The sequence below is a fragment of the Cervus canadensis genome, chromosome 20 (genome assembly GCF_019320065.1).
Source record: "Cervus canadensis isolate Bull #8, Minnesota chromosome 20, ASM1932006v1, whole genome shotgun sequence".
In the NCBI taxonomy this organism is placed as follows: Eukaryota; Metazoa; Chordata; class Mammalia; order Artiodactyla; family Cervidae; genus Cervus; species Cervus canadensis.
Genome location: NC_057405.1, coordinates 12,889,041 through 12,916,259, shown reverse-complemented (window position 1 = coordinate 12,916,259; position 27,219 = coordinate 12,889,041). Strand labels below are relative to the sequence as shown.

Here is a 27,219-nt window from a genome sequence, read left to right as displayed (position 1 = left end):
TGCTGCCGCCGCCGCCAGGCAGGCGCTGGGGTGCGCCGGTCCTCGGCAGGACGCGAGTGACAGAGCCGGAGCCGCGCGCGAGCCGGCGAGCCGCGCCCCGACGTGCGTCCTGCACCCGCAGAGTGACGCGGCCGGGCATGCACTGCGCCTTTTCAATCTGGGCGGGCGCCTTTTGGCACCGCGAGCGGAAGGGCGCGGAGTTTGGTGAGAGAGTTGCGCTGCGGAGCAGCTGCAGAGTCCCACCCGAGAGGGTCACATGGAGTGGTTCCCTCAGCCCCCTGCATAATCGAGGCCTCTGAATGGCTGGCGCACAATGGTCCAGGCGACCTTCCCATTCCTAAAAATCCAATTTGTCAAGGGCGAAGAAAAGGCGCTGGTGAATCAAAGGTCCGGCGGGACCATTAATCCTCAGCATGGGGTATTGTCCTCGAGACAGTTACGATATTTTAAGTGACAAATCCACTGTATAATTTCTCCATAAATTTTACTTCCTTTTATTGTTCGCCGACAAACCAGTTTTGGGAAATAAGTGACTACTTTAAGTCTACTTGGCTGATTCCTTTGAGCCTTGGTCTACTTCAAAGATTTTTAATTCTCTCCCCTTTGGCTTTATTGTAAAGGAGATTAAACAAAGAGATGGGGACTGTTTGGAGGACTTGTTAACTTCTATTGATTTCTGGCGTGTGCCATACAGAAATTAGGCAGGTACTTGATGGGAAAACACCAGAAAATACCTACACTTTTTAAATAACGGCCATATTACCATTTCAGGGGATTGGGTTCAGGCCAGTCGTCTATTTAGAACCACTTTATCGTTCCATCTGTCCAGTTTGAAGAGTCCGAACTAGTTTTGGGAAACGAGGTCAGTTACACCTTTGCTCCCCGGTGCCCCCCAGGCTTGCACTTTCTCTGGAGAATGGGAAGAGGCCGTGGGACTAGACGTGGGGATCGCGTGCCCTGACTACACTCGAGGATTGAAGAGGTCTTCTGCTGGCTGGGTTTTTAATCATTTCTCCGCTGCAGGCCAACCGAAGACTCAACCCCTGAACGCTTTTAAGTTTAAAACGAGGACGAATTTCTTGGGGCTAATTTCCCCAGAACCAACAAGCCAGACATTTCTTTTAAAAGCATTCTAGCAAAGGTCACAGGAAAGAGGCGCAAGGTGCGCGTTGATAACAGTGCATGCGGGCTCAGTCGTATCTGACTCTTTGCAACTCCATGGACCATTTCCCCCCCTACCCCCAACCCGGGATCCTCTGTCTATGGAATTCTCCAGGCAAGAATACTGGAGTGGATAGCCATTCACTTCTCCAGGGAATCTTCCTCACCCAGGGATCGAACCCTCCTCTCCTGCATTACTTAGCAGTTCAACCAGAATGCTCCTCCTTTTCTTTTTTTTTCTTTTTTTTTTTTTCCTCCTTTTCTTTTAGAGACGCCTCCGATTTGTGTGGAGACAATTACTGTATTATTGTCGAATGATAGCCGAGTGATCGAGCTCATTAGGTATTTGTGACAGTTCTGCCGGCACCTGCGGGGTGCTAATCATCCTGAGCGCTGCTCCCCAAACGCAATGCCCAGGAGTCGGTATTGAGGGAGAAACCTGAGTGACTGTGCTCAGGCCGCCGTTGGAGGCCCAACCACTGCGCAGATGCAGGAGGACTCCCTGATGCCGCCGCGCCGAAATCCCCACCCGGCTCTGCCCGCCGATCGTGTGTTTTTTAGGCCACTGGCGGGGATGATTCTGATTAACAGCAGCGGCAGGACGCAAGGTGGCGACACCTGTAACTTAGCATTTCGTCCCACCAGGCCCTCCCTGCGGGACCCTTCGATGGAGATACGCGTTCCCAGTACTGGACAAGGTCAAGACAAGGTCGGGCCCATGCAGTTTGTGCTCCATCACTCAAGGTTCGAGGAAACCGGGAAGTTGCTTCAGAGCCTCAGTCTCGTAATCCGTAAAATGGGAATAATGACGCAGACTCTTGGTTTCCATTCTGCAGTTCACTAGGGTTTATATGAAGGTCAACAGCAATGATCTGTAGAGTGAATGAATTTACGGCGTTCCAAAATTCGCGGCTTGCCTAACAGGGGAATCCAAGCCAAGTCAAGGGTCTTAAGTGTATCACAAGTCGGGAGAGATGGTGACACGCGGATGGCCGCTAGGTGGCAACCCCAAGGCCAGTGTAGACGCGGCAGCTGGGACGGAAAAGAGCCAGTTGGCCGATTCGAGCGACCATACGCTGCGGTTCCTCTATCCCTGCATCAACACGGCACCCAGGCCTCCTTTCCGAGGGAGCTGCCGCTGATTTTTTTATTCTTAACCCTCCAATTGCCCCCTCTTCGGGCCGCGAAGGCTGGCCGCGACAGAGAGGAGGGAGCCTTTGATCCAGCGGCCCATGAATGGCAAAAGTCAGGGGAGGGGAGGAGGAGAGGAAGCCGCTCCGAAGAGTGGAGGGCAATAAATTTAAGCCATGAACATGTCCCTCTAACCTCTGGCCTGGCGACTCCGGGATGACACCCAGTTTAAATTACCAGCACTGTGAGCGGGAAGGGGCGAGCGCGGGGCCTGGGTTCGGGGCTCCTCCCCGGCCCTCCTTAATGAGTGAAAAAGCGTGAACGACACGCGAACAATTTTATCAATAGAACCATGTAAAGGCCGACTGTGAGGAAAGTTATTTATTAATATAGCCAATTGTGGCTGGTTCCCAGCCCCGCGAGAAGAAAGGGACTGCGCCAGAGGCATTCACACCAGCTCGCCCAGTTTTATTCTGTCCTGTGGCTCAGAGTTGAAGTTCCCCAAGTGAAATAAATTGTCCACAAAGGAGGAAAGGAACACATTTTCTTTTATTTTTCCTCCCCTAAAAAGCAAGGGTGAAACCAATCTAATGTGCCCAGTGGAGCAAGATGGGCCGTGAAAGGCTGGGTGTTAAAAGTAAAAGCGGGCTGTGCAGCAAATGGGATGGAAAATTAAATGAAATTAAATAGCTTGAACGGCCGTATTGTCCCTTATTAAAAAGACACATTAATTACATGGTCTCAGCCTTATTCAAAGACAATGTTGAGACTCAATCAAAACATTCCACTCGGCTTTTTTATGGACTGAAAATGGGCGTCCAGAGGCCCCGTTAAAGCGAAATCCCTTCTACGCCGAGGTGCGGGACCAGGCGGGTTTGTGGGCGGCCCCGCTCGCTGCCCACCGCGGAACTGCGCGGCCAACACCGCCGTCCCGGTAACAGGTTGCCCCCAATCAGGCGTGGGAGCGGGAGAGCGGCGGCCCTCCCGCCACGGGACCGGCCCGCCCCGAGCCGAGCCCCACCGCCCCGCGGTGCTCAGCCGGGCAGCGATAGGGGTCGGCCCCGCCCGCGCCTGGTGGCGTCGGAGCGCCGGGCTGGATTCGCTGCCCGCGCCGCGCACGTGTAACCCGGCTGCGCTCCGCCTGGAGGGATAGAGCCCCAGCAAGACTTCGCGCTGAGCTGGGGTCTCCCCGGCCCCAAGCCCTGGTGCCTCAGATCCCAGGGGTCCCAGTTGGCTGCTCCCCGCTCCCCCGCGGCCCTTGGCCTCTAGGCCCCGGGTGTTGGGGAGTCACCAACCCCACCGCCCTCCCCAGCCGGCGCGCAGAGTCCCGAAACCCCGGGATGGAGGGAGGGGCGCGGGGTCCAGGACCGCTGGCGAGACCGCGGGGGAGGCAGAGGCCTGGGGACTCTGCCGAGCTGGGGCCAGAGGTGACCGGGGGCGCGCCCCCCGAGGGTGTCCGCGCCGGCCGGGCGGGCGGGTCAGTGCGGACCAGCTGCGCTGCCCCCGAGGCGCGGGTGGGACATTAAGGCCGGGTCTGAATAGGGCGGCGGAGACGGGCTCTGGGAACGCCACCAGATGACACGCCGGCGACGGGGCCATTTACCCCTAATTGCGAGGCCGGTGGGTGCGCAGCGGCCGGGAGGCTCCAAACGCGCGCTCAGGATGCAGCCCGGGCGCCGCTGGTGGGTTTTGTGGGGCCTTTTTTTTGTTGTTGTGTTTTAAGTCCTTCATTGGAAGCGGCTCAACAAAAGTATTCAGAGTCCCTCTCAAGTTGCCTTTTAACCGGAGTTCCCCCAACTTATTTCTTGGTTCTTTCGGTTGACATGGTGCAAAGAAAAGTCAGCGAGCGCTTTGCTGAATTGCAATGTCTCGGGGCACCTCCACATTCAACGCTCCTCTGCCGGCCGCTGCCGAATGAGCCCGCACTCAATTCGATTTTCCTTGCTGTTGGGCACATTTAGGAGCGCCTCTATTTGTGAAGTTCATTTCTAGGCAAATGTATTCAAGAGCTGATGGGAATGAATAGGACCGTGTGTCAGCCGCCCCTAATTGGGATTAAAGCACTTAGGAGCATATGCAGGGAGTGACAGAAATTCTCAGGTTGCATTGTGTTCAGACTTCCACCCGCTTGGACACTCCTCCTCCAAGGGAGATTTATAAAGCTTGCAGGGAGAAACTGAGGAAAGAAAAGCGAAACGGAAAAGAGACGGGCTAATGGCTCAGGATGGGGCTGTGGTAAGGCAAGTGGTGCTGACAGCTTCTGAGAAAAGATGCTGCGGATAATTGAACGCGGGCGGGGGAGCGGTCTGAACTCTTTAATCAGAAAGGCGGAGAGTTAAAAGGCGAAATAAAGATGTTCTTGAGATTCCCAGACGGTTTTTCTCCCGCTCCCCCCGCCCCTCCCCTTGAAGAGCTCGGCTTTCTTTCTCTTAATCTCTGCCTCCCATCGCCACCGCCAAAGAACATACCCTCTCTTGGGGCAATAATAAGAACAATTTGGTATTTGAATTGGGGGGAAAAAGTCAAAAGAAACAAAAGTATCTTCTTGTGTATGTGAAAGAGAACTCCACACCCAAATAAGTCAATAAAAGTATTTCCTGATGTTTGTGTGTGTGTGTAAAATACACACACACAATAGTTAAATCACAAGCATAACGATGTGTCCGTATACAGTCATATGTGTATGAACATACAGTCAAATGTATGTTCTCTTGTAAATCTCCAAAGAGGCCGCTGGGTTTCTGAGCTGAAGGAGACAAGGCCTTTTAAAAAGCTGGAAAGCAGTCTGCTTTGAGGCTGGGACAGTTGTCTAAGCAAAGAGCAGTGACAGCCTCTTTTAGCCCCTGAGGAGCAGGGAAACCAGAAATGACATGTGAAACCTAAAGAATAGTAAGGGGAACACAGATTATCTGGATTTCCTTGTTTGTTTCTAAGCTTGGAGCCAGATGGAGAGGTCTCACTTTTGGTGTCATTTTGGTACCATAAGAATGTATTTCCTCCTCCCTTTAATTGGAATGTAATTAAAGTTATTTGGAGATTTAATTCTTTTTAGGAATCTGCATGAGGCAAGAGGAAAAAGAGGAAGAGAAAAGGCAGCTGATGTGTGCATCTGGAGAAGGAATGATATAACCAGTAGCTTTTGTAGTAAATTTCTACTCAAAATTAGGTTCCCAGACTCAATATCTCTAGAGACACTTCCCCCTCCTTGCTTGATGGGAAGGTGAGTTCTCCAATTACAGGGAGGATTTCAGGTCAGAGAAGATGACCATGTGGCAGATGGACAATCCCCATTGGTGAGCCATGAGTCAAACATTTTTTTCTCTCTTCAGTTGCTCCACAGGCCTAAAGCCTTCCTTTCTCCCCAATCAAGCCCACCTCCTGAAGAAAAAAACAGGTAAATCTATATTCAGGAAGCACAGAATTTTCCTTTAACCCATGATCCAGTGGTGCATAATGGGGGGCAAAGGGGGGGGGGAAGCTGCCTAGCAGGCACCTGTGTAATTCCTAGGACAACCTGTGAGCGATGGAAGTTCATTAAATGGTCATTATGATAGCAATAGGAATAGAACAATTATAAAAAAAACCACCCAGCTGAATGTCACAACTAAGAATCAAGTTCAGGTTCATAACCGGCATCTCTGAATAACAATTAGTAGATTCACTAGTAAGAGTAGCATCCTGTGTATTCTCCTAATTCACCACTTGGTATGTGTTTGTCCAGCTGAAAAGTCAATGTCATCACGCACGTTATTCATGCTTGTGCTATTATGTCCATGACCAAATGATGATATGTTTTAGCTTCCTGAAAGCATGTTTGAATTTTATTGTAGGGATTTCACATTCAGAAAAGCTTTCAAATAGATTTATGATCACAACATAAAAAATTAGGTGCAATTGCAAAAGTACGTTTTTACACATATATACAAAAACATTTTCTTTGTTAAACAGTTTTATTGAGGTACAATTTACTCACCATACAATTCACCCATATAAACTGTACAATTCAATGTTGATGGGTTTTATTTATTTACTTATTTTTAGTATATTCACAGGATTTTGCAGCCATCACCAACAGTCTGATTTTAGAACATTTTTATCTCCTTTCCCCAAAAGAAAGCCTATACCCATTTGCTATCACTCCCCATATGTTCCCAAACTCCCAAGTTATAGGCAAGCATCAGTGCATTTTCTATCTCTAAAGGTTTGCTTACCATGCACATTTTATATAGATTGAACCACACAATACATGGTCTTTTGCAACTGAATTCTTTCACTTAGCATAATTTATCAAGGTTCATCCGTGCTGTAGCATATGTCAGCATCTCATTCATTATCGTGGATGGATAATATTTTATTGCATAGATATATCATATTTTGTTTATCCATTATCAGCTAATAGACCTTTAGTTTGTTTCTACCTTGCTATTATGTATAATGTCACTGTGAACACTTGCACACAACTTTCTGTGTGCATATATGTTTTCACTTGTTTTGGGTGCATACCCACGAATGAAATTGCTGGGTCTATATTAAACTGTTTGAACAATAGTCAAACTGCTTTCCAAAGTGCTGCACCATTTTACATTCTACCAGTGATTCACGAGGGTTCAAGTTTCTTCATATCCTCCAACATTTCTTATTATCTGCCTTTTTTTTTTCTTTTTTTACTATACCCATCTTAGCAGGGGTGAAGTAAAATCTCATTGTAGTCTTATCTGCATTTCTCTAATGACTAAATGGCTAATGCCCAAGCATCCTTTCATGCCCTTCTTGCAATTTGTTTATCTTCTTTGGAGAAATGTTTGGGTTTTTTTTTTGAGAAATGTTTATTCAAATATTTTCCACATTGTTAACTGTCTCATCTTTTTATTATTGAGCACAGATACATTTTTATAACTTTTTAAATACTCAACAAAAAAAAACAGGCTAAACATCATAACACCATTATGACTTAGATTTTTGTTATTTATCTTTTACCAATGAGAAAAGTTCAGAGGGGTTAATAAGCTTGCTTAGAGTCACCCAGCAAATAATAGAATTCCTCTCACACCTTCTGAGTGCCAAGCCCAGGCTATTTTCACCTGGCCACATTATATTCAGAACTTTTAACTGACTTCACATATCTTTACATGTTCCTTTCTGTGAGGATCATTAAGTTATCATGGGATGTCCTAGTGGTTGAGAGAGTGGGCTCTAGAGGCAGACTGCCTGGATTCAAATCCTACCTCTGATAGTTACTACCCATGTGACCTTTAGCAAAGGTAACCTTTCCATTCTTCAGTTTCTTCATCTGTAAAATATGCATAATAAGCAGACCTTCTTCATAGGATTGTTGAGAGGACTATGAGATGTTGATGAAAAGTGCTTAGCATTAGAACTCAGGAGAGAGGATATACTCAAGAATGTGAGTTATTAATATTTTTATGATACCTATGCTTACCATTCACTGAGTCCTATGATAAGGTATTGTACTGCTAGGCTGGAAATTGTACATGATAAATTAAATGGAGCAGGATTTCTGACACCAAGGACCACTTGCTAAGGCGGTCACGTAAGACATAGTCATGTGTATCTCGGGGCAACAAATAATTCATGAGGAGAAGCCTCATTTTATAGACACATTCTAGCTAACACATGAAGGAAGAGTTCAAGAATTCAAATATTATGGCAACCCTTCATAGAATCATAGATTGTCAATGATCTTCAGTGATGACTAGCATCACAAAAAAAAAGCCTCCAAATGGAAGTACACAACACTGCCTATGAAATAGACTTGTCAAAACAAGCAAGCAAGCAAAATTAAACCTGAATCTGATTCCTCTGATAATAGGAAATAGAGAGGACAGATGAACTTGATAAACAAACCCATGAGGATACAGTCAGAGAAACAAATGGACTGTGGAACCCTCTACTGGACAAACGACCTGTGTCACAAGTAGGTTGCAGAGGGGAGTAGGAAAGAGAGGGGGAAGCAAAAGACTTAAAGAGGCTTAAAGGATGTCATGGTTTTAAAATATGTCCACAGATTCTTTGACAATCCTCCCCTCTAAAGGTGGACCCTTGAGTGTGAGGCAAACAGTGATTGGCTTGTCACGAAGTTGTAAATGTGTGATTTTTGAGACTAGGCCATAAAAGGCATTGAAGAGAGCACCCTGATAATTCTAGAACTGCTTAGATATTTAATGATAATTCAGTTCAGTTCAGTCACTCAGCCGTGTCCGACTCTTTGCAACCCCATGAATCACAGCATGCCAGGCCTCCCTGTCCATCACAAACTCCTGGAGTTTACTCAAACATATGTCCATCGAGTCGGTGATGCCATCCAGCCATCTCATCCTCTGTCGTCCCCTTCTCCTCCTGCCCTCAATCTCTCCCAGCATCAGGGTCTTTTCCAATGAGTCAACTCTTCGCATGAGGTGGCCAAAGTATTGGAGTTTCAGCTTCAACATCAGTCCTTCCAATGAACACCCAGGACTGATCTCCTTTAGGATGGACTGGTTGGATCTCTTTGCAGTCCAAGGGACTCTCAAGAGTCTTCTCCAACAGCACAGTTCAAAAGCATCATTAAATAATGTTAACTACAAGTGGAATAATTGTAATTATTAATAGTATAATTGTAATTGAAGTATAATTTTAATCCTTATTTTTCAGAAATACACACTGAAATATTTAAAGATTACATATGATGTCTAGGGTTTGCTTCAAGTAATTCTAAGGTAGGGGGCAGCGGGTATAGGTATAGATCAGGGTTTTTCAACCTCAGAGCTGTTGACCTTCTACATGATAATTCTTTGCCATGGGAACCGTCCTGTGCATTGTAGGACATTTAGCATCATCCCTGATCTCTACCCACTAGATGCCCAATAGAAGCCCTCCCCTAATTATGACACCAGACATTGCCAAAATGTCTGACAATAGCTAAGGGTAAAAATTACCTTCAGTGTAGAACCACTGAGTATGGTGAAACAAAATTGGCCATAAATTGATAATTGTTGGATTTGAGTGATAGAAACGTGGAGGTGATTACACTATTCTCTCTACTTTTCTATATGCTGGAAATTTACCAAAATAAAATGTTATTTTAAAGTAAGACTTAGGACTTCCCTGGTGGTCCAGTGGTTAAGACTCTGCACTTCCACTGCAGGTTTGATCCCTGGTCAGAGAACTAAGATCCCACATGTCGCCCGGCTCAGCCAAAAAATAAGCAAATACATGAGTAACAAAATAAGATTTAACTTTTTTAAAATAGTAGGGCAGAAGAGATCTGAAGCAAGCAATAGGTATGTATATGTTGCTTATATCCCACTGAAATGCGTGAAAAAAAAATAGGTTCTTTGTTCTGTGATCTTTCAAGAAGCTATACGAGGGATGCTTCTTCTTAAAAGGTCACAGAAAAAAAAACTATTTTTTTTTTCATGGATTTCAGTGGGATATAACAAGGGATAGGGCTTCCCTGGCGGCTCAGACAGTAAAGAATCCACTTGCAATCTGGGAGATCTGGGTTCAGTCCCTAGGTTGGCCAGATCCCATGGAGAGAGGCATGACAACCCACTCCAGTCTTCTTGCCTGGAGAATCTCCATGGACAGAGGAGCCTGGCGGGCTACAGTCCATGGGGTCACAAAGAGTCAGACACGACTGAGCGACTAAGCACAGCACAGCACAGGGGAGAAGTCAGAGGGGATGTGTTGAGTTACAGAGTCTGTGATATGAATGACCATCTGGAATCTTCACAGCTACAGTGGTACCCCACCAGGCCTAAGGAGCCCACAGGCACAGTATCCAAAGCTCTCACAATCAGAAATGCTAATCGGGTGGCATTATATAAAACTTGTTTTCCTTTTCTCAGTTGTAAATAGAAACCACCAAACGTGCTCTGCACTTAAGTCAGTTATAAATGGCCTACATTTATTGCATTTGTACAAATACCTTCCTTTAAAAGAAATCAGTAAGTCCTTGACATTTCAAGTCCTGCAGGTCTGTTTTGGAGACCAATAGAAGAGGAGGCAGCAGGGGAGGAGCAGAGTCTTCTGTATTACTACTGAGTTTGGGGTACTGTGCCCCTGACTTGATGCCCCTGACTTAAGGCATACCTTCATCAGGGAGGGTTCTTAGGTATTGTTATGTGTTGAATTGTGCCCCTCAAATTTCATACGTTGAAGTTCTAACCCCTAGTTCCTTATCTGGAGATAGGGAATTCACAGAAATAATCAAGTTAAAATGAGGCCATTAGGGTGGTCTCTAACCCAATATGACTAGTGTCTTTATAAGACAATGAAATTTGGTCACAGACAGGAATATAGGGAAAACATCATATGAACATAAAGACAACCATCTATTAACACAAGCCAAAGAATTAAGACCTGAAAAAAATGGAGCTACAATGTAGGATATTCCCATCATAGTTATAAAGGTCTTAATAGATTCTGGTAGCAAAAAAAATTGTTATAATAATATGCAATTTCACTACATTACCTTATTCATTGTAGTAAAGTTTCCTATTTGCCTCCCAAGTATCAATTTTCTCCGTCTTCTAACAAAACTCTAATTACATCACATTTCAGCTGGTTACATTGCTGTGGCAGCAAGGCTGTGTGTCCCAGCTTTTTTGTAGCTAGATCTGGTTAATGTGACATAAGTAGAGTGCTGTCTGAGACCAAGAAGACAACTCAGTTCCCTTTGCCTGTCTTCATTCCTGAGTGCAGACACACTGGCTGGCACTACAACAGGCCTTTTGGTCTATGAAATGACCCTGGGTATGGAAGCCGTATTAAAAAGCAAAGACATCACTTTGCTGACAACAGTTCATTTAATCAAAGCTATGGTTTTTCCAGCAGTCATGTAGGGATGTGAGAGTTAGACCATAAGAGAGCTGATTGCCAAAGAATTGATGCTTTCCAATTGTGCTGGAGAAGACGCTTGAGAATCTCTTGGACAGCAAGAAGATCAAACCAGTCAATCCTAAAGGAAATCAACCCTGAATATAAATTGGAAGGACTGATGCTGAAGTTGAGGCTCCAATACTTCGGCCACCTCCTGTCAAGAGCTGCCTCATTGGAAAAGACCCTGATGCTGGGAAAGACTGAAGGCAAGAGGAGAAGGGGGCGGCAGAGGATGAGATGGTTAGAAAGCATCACTGGACATAAATTTGAGCAAACTCTGGGAAATAAGGAAGGACAGGGAAGCCTGGTGTGCTGAAGTTCATGGGGATGCAAAGAGTCAGACACAACTTAGCAACTGGACAACAATGGCAACTTTTAGTTTTTTAAGAAACCTCCGTACTGTTTTCCATAGTGGCTGCACCAATGTTCATTCCCACCAACAGCGGAGGAGGGTTCCCTTTTATCTGCACCCTCTCCAGCGTTTATTGTTTGTAGACTTTTTAATGATGGCCACTCTGACTGGTGTGAGATGGTACCTCACTGTAGTTTTGAACTGCATTTCTCTAATAATTAGTGATGTTGAGCATCTTTTCATGTGCCTATTGACCATCTGTATGTCTTCTCTGGAGAAATATCTATTTAGGTCTTCTGACCTTTTTTTCACTGGGTTGTTTATTTTTTGGTTATTGAGTTGTACAAGCTGTTTGAAGATTTTGGAGATTAAGCCTTTGTCAGTTGCATTGTTTGCAAATATTTTCTCCCAGTCCCTATGTTGTCCTTTCTTTTTGTTTACAGTTTCCTTTCTGTGCAAACACTTGTCAGTTTGATTAGGCCCAATTTGTTTCTTTTTGCTTTTATTTCTATTGCCTTGTGAGACCAAGTGGTCAAGTTCTTTGAAGAATACTAATCCATCCAAATCCCAGGAACTGGAATTTGTTTATATCAAATCTTTATGTGAATCAAGATTAGCTTACAACAAATATGACAGTTTGTTTTCTTTTGCTTGGGATTGGTTTAGAAATGTGCATGTGAAATAATTCTGGCCAAAATGACATGAGGGTAAGTTTTCTAGAGATGTACAGGAAAGGTTCATATTGATCTTGGAAAGAGTGTACAAAAGGAAAGGAAGAGTGAGAATGTTAATCGCTCAGTCGTGTCTGACTTTTGTTACCCCATGGACTGTAGCCCACCAGGCTCCTCTCTCCATGGGATTTCCCAGTCAAGAATATTGGAGTGGGTTGCCATTCCCTTCTCCAGGGGATCTTCCTGACCCAGGGACTGAACCCAGGTCTGCACTGCAGGCAGACTCTTCACCATCTGAGCCACCAGGGAAACACCCCATTAATTCTGTCTTTGAATATGTGAGGATGAGGTGCCTAGAATAGTAACAATTAATCATGAGGAACAAATCAGAGGACAGAAAACAACATACTAATGAGACTGGACACTTGTCATTGAGCCATTCTGAGACATTGAATTAACAAATCTTACAGTGGCTCAGATGGTAAAAAATCTGCCGGCAGTGCATAAGACCCAGGTTCAATCCCTGGGTCAAGAAGATTCCATGCAAAAGGGAATGGTAACCCACTCCAGTGTTCTTGCCTGGAGAATGTCATGGACAGAAGAGCCTGGCAGGCTACCATCTATGGTGTCACAAAGAGTTGGACACAACTGAATGACTAACACTTTCACTTTCACAGCAGTTCTGTTTTTAGATAAATAAATCATATCTGAAATGATAAGTGCTATGAAAGAAAATAAAGCAAAGCAAATGGTAAAAAGATTGATGGAGGAAAATGCTAGGTTATATGAAATGGCTAGGGAAGGTCTGTCGGATAAAGTGATTTTTTTCCCATTTATTTTTATTAGTTGGAGGCTAATTACTTTACAATATTGTAGTGATTTTTGCCATACATTGACATGAATCAGCCATGGATTTACATGTGTTCCCCATCCCGATCCCCCCTCCTACCTCCCTCCCCACCCCATCCCTCTGGGTCTTCCCAGTGCACCAGCCCTGAGCACTTGTCTCATGCATCTAACCTGGGCTGGTGATCTGTTTCACCCTTGATAATATACGTGTTTCGATGCTGTTCTCTCTAAAACATCCCACCCTCGCCTTCTCCCACAGAGTCCAAAAGTCTGTTCTGTACATCTGTGTCTCTTTTTCTGTTTTGCATATAGAGTTATCATTACCATCTTTCTAAATTCCATATATATGCGTTAGTATACTGTATTGGTCTTTATCTTTCTGGCTTACTTCACTCTGTATAATGGGCAAAAATATGGAACTCTTCACAAATTTGCGTGTCATCCTTGCGCAGGGGCCATGCTAATCTTCTCTGGATCATTCCAATTTTAGTATAGGTGCTGCCAAAGCGAGCACGGATGAGGTGATTTTTGAGACTCAAAGGAAGTGAGAGAGAAGGCCATGTGAGATATCTGGGGGATGTGCAAAGGCCCTGAGGTAGAGGTGTGCCTAGTAACCTGCAGGTACACTGAGGAGGGCAGTGTGACTGGAACACAGTCTGTGAGGAGAAAAGTGGTATGAGATGAGATTAGAGAGAAAATAATGGGGTCTATTCATCGAGGGCCTTTTGAATCATATTAAGGACTGTGTGTGTTTTTTTTTTTTTCTCTGACTATACGGGTAATCATTATAGAATTCTGAACAGGGGTGTGACACAATTGGAATTTAACTTTAGAAGAATCACACTGGCTGCAATATGGACAACAAAGTAAAGGGGAAAAGGTAAAGTAGAGACCATTTATGAGACTAACAATATCCAGGGAGAGATGATGGTGGTTTGGACCAGGATGGTAGTGGTGATAAGAAAAGGCAAACTTTGGGAGATGTTTCCAAAGCAGAGCCACCAAGATTGGATTGGGATGTGAAAGAAAAAGAAATCAAGGGTATCTCCTGGGTTTGGGGCATAAGCAAATGGTTAGGATGGATTTGTTATTTACTAAGATGAAAAAGACTGAAGAAGCAGCAACTAGGGGAACACACGTTTGTATTAAATTTGAGATGTCTATTAGCATCCAAATGGAGAAGTTCAGAAGAAAGTTGAAATATATCAATTTACAATTTAGAGATGCAGCCGAGCTGGAGATGTAAATTGGGAAGTCATCAGTATATGTATGTATACATGTATGTATACTCTGTCATGACTGTATATATAGTCATGATAATGGATGAGCTTGTTAAAGGAACGAGTATATATAGAGATGAAAATCCAAAGACTGAGCAATGGGGGACTTCAAACTTTAGAAGTCAAAGAGGTGAGGAGGAAATAGCAGACAGGACTGAAGGAGCAACCCATGAAATAGGAGAACTAAAAGAAGAGTGTCCCAGAAGTCAAGTGAAGTTTCTAAAAAACAGAATTATGATCCCTGTTAAACACTGCTGAGAGATCAGGTAAGCTAAGGCTTTACAGGTTGACCACTAGATGTTGCAACATGGTGGTTAATTCTGACTTTGGCAGCAAAAGTTTACAATAGACTGATGAGGGTAAAAGTCTGATGGGGCGGGGTTCAAAAAAGGATGGGAGAAGAGGAAAAGAGGGACAGCAACTCTCAGCAACTTTTAGAATGATTCTTGCTACAAAGGGGATCAGAGAAATATGGTAGTAACTGGAAGAGAATATGGGATCAAAGACTTTTAATGGTTGGTAGATATTAGCGTCGGAGAAGGCAATGGCACTCCACTCCAGCACTCTTGCCTGGAAAATCCCATGGACAGAGAGCCTGGTAGGCTGCGGTCCACGGGATCCCTAAGAGTCAGACACGACTGAGCGACTTCATTTTCTCTTTTCACTTTCATGCATCGGAGAGGGAAATGGCAACCCACTCCACTGTTCTTGCCTGGAGAATCCCAGGGGCGGCGGAGCCCAATGGGCTGCCGTCTATGGGGTCGCACAGAGTCGGACACAACTGAAGTGACTTAGCAGCAGCAGCAGATACTAGCATAGGCTTGTACAATGATGCTAATAATTCACAAATGAGGAAATACTAATGGTGCAAGAAAAAGGAGGGGATAACTGCTGAGTTAATTGAGTTAATCAGGATGGCTGATAATATATCCCTGAAAACTTGTAGCGTATTGGGAGACAGGCTCAACAACTCAATCCCCAATGCTATTCCCCCTCACCAGGTTTCTTTTTACGCTTACGTTCAGTTGCTCAGTCTTGTCTGATTCTTTGTGACCCCATGGACTATAGCTCATCAGGCTCCACTGTCCATGGAACTTTCCAGGCAAAAATACTGGAATGGGTTGCCATTTCTAGTGTAGGTTAAAAGGGAGAAAGTGACAGAAGCAATGTCCCCCTTTCATCTTGGTCCTCTCAGGCTTCTTCTTGGAAGTCAGAGGGGTTGACCTTATCCCCTGTAGTCCCTCTGGTGCAGGCAGGGAGGCTGACCTGCTTGGCCCACCAGCTCTCCTGCAAGCAGCCTAGGGGGCCCAGACAATCTGGGTAACCAGGATCTAAATAAGGTTTAAATGCATTTACATAAAGAGAGTTTTTTAATATTTATTTATTTGGCCACACTGGGTCATAGTTGGGGCACTCGGGATCTTCAATCTTCATTGTGGTTTGACAGCTCTTAGCTGTGGCATGTGGATCTAGTTTCCTAACCAGGGATCAAACTCAGGCCCTGCCCAGGGAGCTCAGAATCTTAGCCAATGGACCACCAGGGAAGTCCCAATATAAAGAGTTTTGATTCTGGGTCTGAAACCAAGATAGTTTATGGTCTAATTTGAATTCATCATTTCCTCTGAGTAATCATTAATTTTTCTCCCAAATTTTGCTGAGCTCCCAACCTTTAACACAGCTTTACGAAAACACTGCCATAACTTAGTTACTAGGCAACTCCTAAAAACCATTTGTATTGTGGTTCATGAAGCCGAGGATCTCAGAACCAAATGGACATCTAGAGGTTCCAGGTCCCAACCTTCATATCCCTTTATAAAGTAAAATCTGTACATGTGCGTGTGTGTGTGTGTGTGTGTGTGTGTGTGTGTGTGTAATGAAACAAATAGGTCTCTTCTAGGTTCTAGGTTACTGAATTAAATACAATCCCACAAGATATCTTGAATTTATACTTACTGGAACAGGTGGCCATCTGAGAGATACAGGTTCTTACTATGTTCCCTTCTTCATTCCCCTGCTCTCAGTTCAGTTCAGTTCAGTTGCTTAGTCATGTCCGACTCTTTGCGACCCCATGAACTGCGGCACACCAGGCCTCCCTGTCCATCACCAACTCCCGGAGTACACCCAAACCCATGTCCACTGAGTTGGTGATGCCATCCAACCATCTCATCCTCTGTCGTCCCCTTTTCCTCCTGCCCTCCATCTTTCCCAGCATCAGGGTCTTTTCAAATGAGTCAGCTCTTTGCATCAGGTGGCCAAAGTACTGGAGTTTCAGCTTCAGCATCAGTCCTTCCAATGAACATCCAGGACTGATCTCCTTTAGGATGGACTGGTTGGATCTCCTTGCAGTCCAAGGGACTCTCAAGAGTTTTCTCCAACACCACAGTTCAAGAGCATCAATTCTTCAGTGCTCAGCTTTCTTTATAGTCCAACTCTCACATCCATACACGACTACTAGAAAAACCAAAGCCTTGACTAGATGGACCTTTGTTGACAAAGTAATATCTCTGCTTTTTAGGTTGTTCATAACTTTCCTTTCAAGAAGCAAGGGTCTTTTAATTTCATGGCTGCAATCACCATCTGCAGGGATTTTGGAGCCCCCCAAAATAGTCAGCCACTGTTTCCCCATCTATTTGCCATGAAGTGATGGGATCAGATGCCATGATCTTAGTTTTCTGAATGTTGAGCTTTAAGCCAACTTTTTCACTCTCCTCTTTCACTTTCATCAAGAGGCTCTTTAGTTATTCACTTTCTGCCATAACGATGGTGTCATCTGCATATCTGAGGTTATTGATATTTCCCCTGGCAAATCTTGATTCCAGCTTGTGCTTCTTCCAGCCCAGCATGTCTCATGATGTTCCTCTACTCTAGGTACACCTAATCTTCTTTGGTCTCAGTATTTTATGGTCCAACAAAGGAGATACTTACTTTCTCATTATAACATATAAATTATACCCAAAATGAGGGAACCCCATGGAAAGTCACTTTAAAGTCATGAAAGAGCAGGCATAAATTCAGGGAAGGTTATTATATCCAATACTATCCCTCTGTAGAAACACCCCAATATCTTGGTATGTTTAAGAGAAAAAAAAGAAAGGCTTAACTTGAAAACAACTGAAATATCTAAAGAGTTATAAAAAGTGATCAAATTTTATTTAGTAATAAGAATACTGAAGATACACGCTACATTTTCTTGAATTTTATTCCATTTTAAGGAACCATAGCTACTCAGTCAAGACTAAATAACCCAGATATCCAAAATTGTTTTTTGAATCATTGTTGTTGTTTAATGGCTGGATAGTATTACCCTCAAAATTCTAATTCTGAATATTTTACATAATGAAGATGATGAGAATGGAGAATTTACTAAACTCCACATAATATTTACAGAGAAAGTAAATTCAGTATGCCTCTGAAACCATTCTTACCTCCTTCATACTGTCTATATAATGGAGAATGAATTTTCAAGGCTTCTTGTTATTAGGATAGAAGGCCAAGGAGATAACATATGAAAAAGAAGAGTAAATATTGTTTGATCTCAGGGAGAAACTTACAGCCTCTTCCAAGCTGAAAAAAAATCTGTGAACTAAGGATGATTGTGATTTATTCAAAGCACTAACTTATTCTCAGCACCCAAGACAATCAACATGGGAGAAAATGAGAATTAAGAGTATTATGAATTTATTAATAAGTTTATTACCAAATAAACTTAAGACTAAAGGTATTTGGATCTGTCTAACTGAAATATTCATTTTAAAAGAAGGTATTTGCAGAACATGGTGTTACTTAGAAGAGGAAAGAACTTTTATTCTCAGTATGGTAAACTTATTCTTTCAAAACACATTTTGAATTAGGCAGTACTTTCTGTTTTGCTTGGTAGAATTGTTCCATGTGAGAAGATCAAGGAAAATTTATCTTAAATATATAAATTTTAAAGAACCCATGTTTCAACTATTGAAAAGTCCCACCCTAAAGAAAGTTTCTGCCCAGCTTTTAAAGCACGGGCAGTTAGACTCCATATCAAAGGATAAAGAAATGTGGGGTGTTTGAATAAGTTGACAATATCTGTAATCTAAATGTGAGATGTGGGTATTTTGCTTTGCTGCTGCTTCTTGCAATTTGGGCAAGAAATTTTAAATAGAAGAAAGAAAATTACTGGAAGAAGATTTATAAAGGGGGACCAGTTTTCATCTGCTGTTTTAACTAATTTTTCTAACTAATATTTCCCCTCCTGTGCTTGCAACTAATTTACCTTTAAGCATTGGTTGGTCTTTTAAAAACTGGTTACAAACTTGTGACAAAATTGCAACTCTTAGAAAATATTAATACATTCAAACAGTCAGTTCTACATTCTGGCGATAACAAACGTTGCGGTGAATGCTGGAATCTTAAAAAGATTTTTCTTTCTGGAGCAATGCATTTAGCCGGATTTCCGGTGACTAAATGGGTCATCTCCAACAAGAAATGATTGATTGCTCGGGGCACGAGATTTTACTTTATTCCATCAAAGTGATGTTCAGGTGCAGAAAGCTCCACACATGTCATAAACACAGAAGTGAGAAAGGAATGAAATGTGAGACACCATCGATTTCCCCATGTGGTCCTTCAGCCCCCTGGAAAAACTGACCTCCGGCGTCGCAGAAAACCGAGGAAGAAAGCCCAGGCAGAGAGAGCAACGTTGGGGATCTTTAAGGTTTCGGCCGAGATCTGTCCCCTGCCGCCGAGGAAGGACGTCCCCAGCGCTGGTGACCCAAAGAGCTCCACGGGACAGCCGGACTTGGGGCTTGGAAACGTCGGGGCGCTGGATTCCTTCGGCTCTTCTCCTGGGATTGGACCCACTGGCGAGATAGGCTGTTTTCCTGTGCAGGCGGAGAGAAAAAGCTCCCCCTAGACCTCGTAGGACCTATTCCTCTCTTTTCCTGTGGATGTCTCATGCCGCCCTCACACCTTCTTAGTGATGGGCTTGCGTCGCGGTGGCCCGGGAACTACACGCTCCTGGAAAGCAAGGCGCGTGACCACAAAGTGGCGGATTCCTGGAGCTGCGGGCAGAGGGCGGGCGGAGCAGGGCGGCTGGTCTTGCTGGCCCCGTCCGCTCCCTGCATGAACTTCACCAGATGCTCGCGACCCGCATCCTGCTCCGCGCCCGGGCCCCACCTTCTCCCCAGCCTCCAGCGCCGCTAACCTGCAGAATGCAGGGCAAAGCCAGCCAGGCCTTGGGGCCCCGCGGCGGTGCAGCTCAAGGAAAGCTGAAGAAGGTTGGGGGCTGGAGCGAGGGAGAGTACGTGGGTACCAAAATCCGAGCGAGGTCGGTGCAGCCATGACTGTACTGGGCTGTCGTGGGACTCCCAAGGCAGGAAGCCTTTTATAATAATTCCTTTAAATGCTTTTTACTGACAAAGACATAAATGATAATAAAAGAGAAGGAGGAGCTCACATTTATCAGCCAAAGTTAGAGTAAGCAGCCTTTTGGCCTGAGCATCCTAGGTTAAGTCTTGCATTACTGTCCATGACAGGTAATGCGCACTTACTGTGCGGCAGCTCTACTGATGCTTGACACGCATCATGCTAAGCCCACCCAGGCCCTTCAAATGTGATCTTTCCCCACGTTTTCAGGAATATTGCAAGGTTCCACTGTCACATAGATGGTTTTCAAAATGTCTGGAGAGCTTCGTGACCCTTACAAAGGCACGATCTCGCACAGAAAAAGGTTGTACAATTCCTGTCTGGAGTCAGGTCTAGGTTTTGATACTTTGGGGCGGGGGAGGGAATGGACCAAAGTCAAAGGCTTGGTGCTTCTGTGGAAAGACCAGGAAGACTCCAAAGGCCATTTCTATCATGATATTGTTCACTTTAAAAAAAAAGTTTGAATGTGTAAAATTATTTCCATTTAGTCAAAGAATTACAACTACAGCTGAATAAACCCGTAGTCGATATATGTATTCGTATCCTAAGGAAAAATACAGAAAATCGGTGAAACAGTGATTATGAAAGGTAGTGAGTGGTTTCCTGCCCCCGTAGTGGGTAGCCAGCATCGGTCTGTGTATTGGAAAACACAAGAAAGCATGCTTAACAAGAAGGAAGACTTTACTTTTGGAAATGTTTGTAGGTGAAAATGTTGAAATTGTCAGATGAAGTCTAGCATTATCCTCAAGGAAGACATGGGGCAGGAGGATATAGATGCAATAATATTTCCCGTATAAGTTTAACTCTTCCTCTAGTAATCCTGCCTCCCACCCCCACCCCCAAATTCACTACACTACAGTGGCAGCTGACAGTGTTTGGGGATGTCAGGCAGAGGTAATCGAGCTTCAGAGCTCTTTGCTTAAATAAAAGTTGATCAGTAGATTCCCGGGTGTCCGAGGATGCGCACGTTGGCAAAAAGCTGGGAGGAGAGGGAGACTCGCACACTGCCCGGCTTTCCGCTGCTGCTCCTGCCGTTACTGTCGCCCCGCCAGCTCCAACGCGGCAGCCGCGCTCCCATCTCCAGAGCTCTTGCAGCAGTTTCAGGGTTTAAGACACAGGAGGAATTTCAAGTCCCTGAGCACTGAGAGTTTCTCTGGCTCCAGCTAAACCTGGGAGACGAAACAACACTGCCGCAATTTGACCCTGCCCGAACCGAAGTGAAAGCACCTCTTGCAACCACCGCCCCCCCCCTCCCCGCCCCCAGCCACACACACACACCCGGTTCCCGTTGGGGGAAGATTCAGGAGCCCTAACAGCGCAGGAGCTGCCCTATAGGCTGCGCCCCACGCAAATCCCCAAGCTGGAGCAGGTGAAGTCTCTGAAGAATTTGGAGATTGTTGCGGCCCCGCTGCTGTTCTGGCCCGCAGCCGGCGGATGGGGGCGTATCGCTCCCTGGAGTTCCGCAGGCCTGAGCCGCAGCTGGGCCGACGCTGGGAAGACAGGTGTGTGCTGCCCAACCCCGGAGCACCGGGAAGCGTCTGGGAAGGAGATAGGAACGCCCGGGGGCTAGTCCGGCGGGAGGAATCATCTGGCATTCAAACAGCTCCGAGGTCTGTTGCTGCAGATCGGTCCGCGCCGCGGGAGCCAGAGGAGAGCCAGGCCAGACCCGGCAGACGCGCACGCCACCCAGCGCCGGCTGGCGCAGGTCTCAGCCCGGCGTTCCTTCCCTCTATTACGCAGAACACTGAGCGCGTCTGTTTTTGTTCTCTAGTGTGGGCCTCCGCGGGAACCGCAATGCGGTCCTTACCTCCCTTTTCTCAGCTCCTGGAGCGGTACCCGGCACACAGAAGTTCAGTAAAATAATGGTTCATTCATTTAACAAGTATTTGTTGAGCGCCAGCTATGTGTCATTGTGCCAAGTAAGGATACAGAAGTGAACAACACCGACAAGGCACCTGGCCTCAGCAAGCTTATTTCCAGTTAGTTGAATTAATGAAAAAAGGATCAAGTATCAAGAGCAGCCGCAGTAAAGATTCTGCCTCTGAACAACCTTACCATTGATCACCTCAAAAAGGACAGGAAAGGAAAACAGGACAACGGAGATAAAACTAGAACAATCCCCTCCCTCTTAGGGATGATTGAAGAGATATTTTCAAATGTATTCTGTGGGCAAATTAACCTACTTTCTTGTATTTATTGCTAAGGTCTGTATCTTTGCCTCCTCCAGAACTTGTATATTGAAACCTAGTGTCCAGTGTGATGGGTGGGGCCTTAAGAAAGTGGTAGGTCACGAGGGCGGAGCTCCCCTGAATGGGATTGCTGGGGCTGCTGCTAAATCGCTTCAATCGTGTCCGACTCTGTGCGACCCTTAGACGGCAGCGCACCAGGCTCCTCTGTCCCTGGGATTCTCCAGGCAAGAGTACTGGAGTGGGTTGCCATTGCCTTCTCCGATGAATGGGATTGGTACTCTTATAACAGACACTCCAGAGACCACCTTCCCCTTCTGCCATGTGAAGACACAGAGAAAAACTGCCTATGACCCAAGAAAAGGGTTCTCAACAGACATAATTCTGTCTGTAGTCTTGATCTTGGACTTCTCAGATTCTAGAACTGCGAGAAATAAATGTTGCTGTTTTTAGGCCACCCAATTTATGGTATTTTGTTACAGCAGCCCAAATGGACTAAGATGTTCAGTATATTTTCCATACTGAAAACAGAACTCTGTCTTTAAATTTTAAACAAAATCTATCATTTTAGTCTCAAGGAAGAAAACTCAAAGAAGACAAAGAACAAATAAGGTGAATAAAAGGGGAGATGAGTATTCAAGGAGTCCAATGATTAGAAACAAACAAAAAGAATGGTGGGGTTAATTTACACCAAGTCTCATTTTCCTTTCTCACAAAGAAATATTTTGAATTTAAGTCACATGAACTAGGGGCTTCCCTGGTGGCTGAGACAGTAAAAAATCTGCCTGCAATGCAGGAAACCAGGGTTCAATCCCTGGGTCTGGAAGATCCCCTGGAGAAGGGAATGGCTACCCACTCCAGTATTTTTGCCTGGAGAATTCCATGGACAGAGGAGCATGGTGGGCTACAGTCTATGGGGTCACTAAGAGTTGGACACGACTGAGCGACTAATACACACATGTGAACTATCCACTGTGGTTTTTTTTTAAAACATAGATCAAGACCTGCCAAGTAAAGGAATTAGAATCATAAAATAAATACATCCTGATAACCTTGCCCCTAAGGGCAAGTCATTATATGATAACACTCAGGACTCTTCTCCCTCTTAAGTTACTTTAGCTTTGAAAAGACCTGCTGGCCTGTGTTCTGTGCCTAAGTCTTATTTATAAAGGGGACTGAGTGACAACAGAGAGGTCAGTGCCACCTCAAGACAAGTTTAATGTTATTCCCAATTCCCCTGGAAACAAGAGGGACAGCTCACCACACAGCCACAGAACAGACACCAGATTTTGATCATGAAGCAAAGGCAGGAGTGTGCAATATGTTTAGGCCAGACTTTTTACTGGGTTCCTGTGGGAAAGGTAAGGCCGGGCAGGGTGAACAATTTAGGAATGGCTAGTTTGAAGAGTGTCCTTGAGTTTTAGGCTATAGTTGAAATGGCAGAAAGCATTTCAGAATGCAGCTGAACACAGGCTTATCTATGTTGGTGCAGAAAGAATTCAGCAAGAGGCAGTGACAGGGAAGGAAAAAGTTTAGTAGTGTAGGGAAGCATGTGAGATTTACAAGCAGGCAGGCAAGGGAGTGCTGCCCAAGAGCTGAGTGGGCTACAGTTTTATAGTCAAAGGAAAAGTGAGGAGGTGGAGAAGACCAGCTTGCTCATTCTTAAGCAGACGTCAAGCTCCATCATCAGTCCCCCCTCCATATCAGGCAGGGAAGTTTTCTTGTCCCTATATGGTCAAAATGGGATTGTCATGGCACAATGAAAATGAGCAAAAAGGTGGTGACATATACTAAAATATGGTAAATCATCTCAGGTTTCAATATAATGTCACCTTTCTTATATTTTTGTTTTTAGTTTATGCAGAGGAGCATGTCCCAGGAATCATTAACTTACTGCCCTTGCTGGGCAGGACATGGGTCTCATTCCACCATCGTTTTATTGCTTTGGGCCATGACTTATGGTTCCCTGGCATGGTTTTGTTAAGCAAACATGCTTTCTTGAGTGATCCTTAACTTACAGGGGTCTATCATACATTTTTTCTTTTTTAAAAATAATATTTACTTATTTACCTATTTGGCCGTGCTGGGTCTTAGTTCCAGCACATATTATACATCTTCAGTTGCAGCACATATTATAGATCTTCAGTTGTAGCACATATTATAGATCTTCAGTTGCAGCACATATTGTAGATCTTCAGTTGCAGCTAGTTGCAGCATGCAAACTCTTAGTGATGGCATGTAAGATCTACTTCCCTGAACAGGGATCAAACCTAGGCTCTCGGCTTTGGGAGTTCAGACTCAGCCACTGGACCAGCAGGGAAGTCCCATCCTCATACTTTTTTCTTTACTTATGTTTCCCTAGTGGGATTACTTATTGAATTGCTGTACTTTGTCCCTTTATTCTGTCCCTATGATGGGGTGGTCCCTATTGCCTGGTACCTAACCCTGTGATGATTAAGGCAGAGGAATATGGGCCAGATAGCAAAGGTATGATGGCTCTGGATTCATTAGTTTACATATCAAGGGCATGAATCTTGTTGGATCCTTTGCACTCCCTAAGAATTAGCTAGACCTGATGGGGCAGTCTCTCCCCAGCCACAAAGATTATTTAAGATGTCAAAATGTCATACAGAAAAATTTTAAATATGATTAATGCAACTGGGGTAAGAAGAAAGGGCAGAAGTTTCCAGTGGTCTTTTGAACAGTTTGCCCCTGTGATCTGGGCAGCATAATTTCTTCTCTTTGGTGCCAGAAAATTACTTTGGAAACTGATTGGTTTGGGTGAAGGAGAGATGGAATCAAACGATAAATGCCAAAAAATAGGTTCAGAGAAGTAGAATCCAATGAAAGGATGAAGTTATCAGCCAGACTTATGGTGGGCTGTTGAGCTAGGTTTACAACATAATCAGGTCAGTCAGTATAGCAGAGGTTAAATGGACTTCATTGAGCTTAGAATTTGAGACTGTAAAGCCTTCCGTTTGTTCAACAAATCATGTTTTCCAAAGATCACCTCCATATGTTGTCCAACATTGGAAAGCAAGCCCAGCCAGTATTGTTATTCTGACTTTACTTGTTGGGTTTTGTTCATGGTAAAGACTGCTTTATTGATGGCAGTTAGTACAAGTCAATAAATACTGATCCCCAAAGAACTCAGTTGTGTATCAGATTTACTGGTCCACAGAGAGCTGAATGGAATTGAACCAACTGATTGCTGGGAAGATAACTGAAGTCAATCCTGCTTATTGGGAAATGAAGCCACAGCCAGCTGATATATGGCAAATGCTGTCCCACCAACTGTAAGAATCACGGTGGCTCTATACAGGAGGGCATCAGCTATCCTACCCTTCAGATGCACTGGAATTCCATCATCCTCCTGAAACAGCTTTTGTTTTGCTGGAAACTTATTTTCAAACTGCCTGTGTAAAGCAGTACTTATGGTCCTCTTAGTAATCTGATGGAGAGACAGAAGATCCCATATCATCTTGGCTCAGCTACTGCTCACCAACCGTGACAACTGACCACAAGGAACCATTATTCTGACTTTAAAGCTGAGCCTCAGACAAGTAATTTGTCCAAGGCCACATAGTTAGTTAAAAGAGCCCTTGTTAGCATCTGGGTCTATTGCTCTGTTCAGTGCTCTGCCCATTATTCATGAACGGTATAGTTCTGTTTCAACAAGGACATTTAAAAAATTAATCATAAAAAAAAATTAATCATAAGTATTTATTGAAGAATCATTAGTAAAGTGTTCAGTACTGTGTGAGGGCCTGTGGGAGTGTGATATTTGCTGGTCCTCTGCAAGGAGATCCAGCCAGTCCATCCTGAAGGAGATTAAGTCCTGGGTGTTCATTGGAAGGACTGATGCTGAAGCTGAAACTCCAAAACTTTGGCCACCTCATGCGAAGAGTTGACTCATTGGAAAAGACCCTGATGCTGGGAGGGATTGGGGGCAGGAGGAGAAGGGGACGACAGAGGATGAGATGGCTGGATGGCATCACCGACTGAATGGACATGAGTTTGAGGAAACTCCGGGAGTTGGTGATGGACAGGGAGGCCTGGCGTGCTGCGATTCATGGGGTCGCAAAGAGTCGGACACGACTGAGAGACTCAACTGAACTGAAATATGTTCAGTGTTGACAAGTACTTGGTTTGTCCCTTCTTGTCACTATTGATATAATACAGAAGTCATATCCACTCCAGACACGCAGACTGTTGTATTCTGGCTCCACCATACTACATTTGTAGACCTGAGCTGGTTGTTTAACTTTTCAGCCTATTTGCTTATCCATAAAAAGAGCCTAATAATACCACTTAATAGACATGTTAACAAGATTAGGTAAAATATATACATGCAATTATTATTAACTATAGTTTCAGGTAGCTGAATTTGATTTCACAAGATAGAAGATCAAGAATTGATTACCCAGCAGTTGAATGGGATTTTTTTTTTTAATGTGAATACTTCACAAATTTTCATGTTATCCTTGCACAGGGGCCATGCTAATCTCTATATCATTCGAATTATAGTATATGTGCTGCCAAAGTGAGCACTAAATAAGGATTTCTGTATTAAAAAACGTGCATTTAGAAGACTGCTCATATTAAAAATGTTTCTAATCATTATTAAATGTACAATGTGTAATGAGAGATAGCATCAGAGTATGAACTCACCAAATTCAAGTATTTTACAATATTGTGTTAATTTTTACTGAACAACAACAACACATGTATATATATATGTGTGTGAGTCACTCAGTTGTGTCTGACTTTTTGCGACCCGATGGACTGTAGCCCACCAGGCTCCTCTGTCCATGGCATTCTCCAGACAAGAATACTGGAGTGCATAGCTATTCTCTTCTCCAGGGGATCCATGAGGTCGCAAAAAGTCGGACATGACTTAGCGACTGAATAACAACAAAGTTCAGTTCCAACCATTTTTCTAGGTTACAAATTTAAAGAGATCATGCTATTTCCCCCCTTCTCAGCATTTTAAAGTCTTTGAAAAGAAAAGTTTTGAGGGTGTTTCCTCAAAGAATATAAAAAGTATAATTTATGCTTCCTGATTTCAACTCACAAATAGTTTTTATTCAATTTTCTGAAAAGAACAAATACAATCGGTGTGGTTTAATGTGATGGAAGTGTCTAGCTGAGAATTTCAACAACAGAACTTATTTTGGAGAGCCTTCCAGAGTAAATAACACTTCAGAGAGTCAGTACCAGATTGGCCATTTCCTCTCGCCCTGGGACACCCTGTGCTTATAGAATGTGCTTACCATATTTTGTCCTAATCCTTCTCCTCTCTCCTTGTC

The 27,219-nt window shown here is 44.3% G+C and overlaps 1 protein-coding gene and 2 non-coding genes across 3 annotated transcripts; all 3 read right to left on the bottom strand.

Annotated features, from left to right (window-relative positions):
* Positions 1-13,451: 13,451 nt before the first annotated feature.
* Positions 13,452-13,558, bottom strand: LOC122422971. The gene has a single exon (XR_006264055.1). It is a non-coding gene; the product is annotated as a U6 spliceosomal RNA (small nuclear RNA).
* An 11,581-nt stretch (positions 13,559-25,139) lies between these two features.
* Positions 25,140-25,391, bottom strand: LOC122422560 (cytochrome c oxidase subunit 7A2, mitochondrial-like). Its single transcript, XM_043438989.1, has one exon. The coding sequence runs from the start codon at positions 25,389-25,391 to the stop codon at positions 25,140-25,142; it is 252 nt and encodes an 83-aa protein (XP_043294924.1).
* A 966-nt stretch (positions 25,392-26,357) lies between these two features.
* Positions 26,358-26,461, bottom strand: LOC122422983. Its single transcript, XR_006264064.1, has one exon. It is a non-coding gene; the product is annotated as a U6 spliceosomal RNA (small nuclear RNA).
* Between the last annotated feature and the right edge of the window lie 758 nt (positions 26,462-27,219).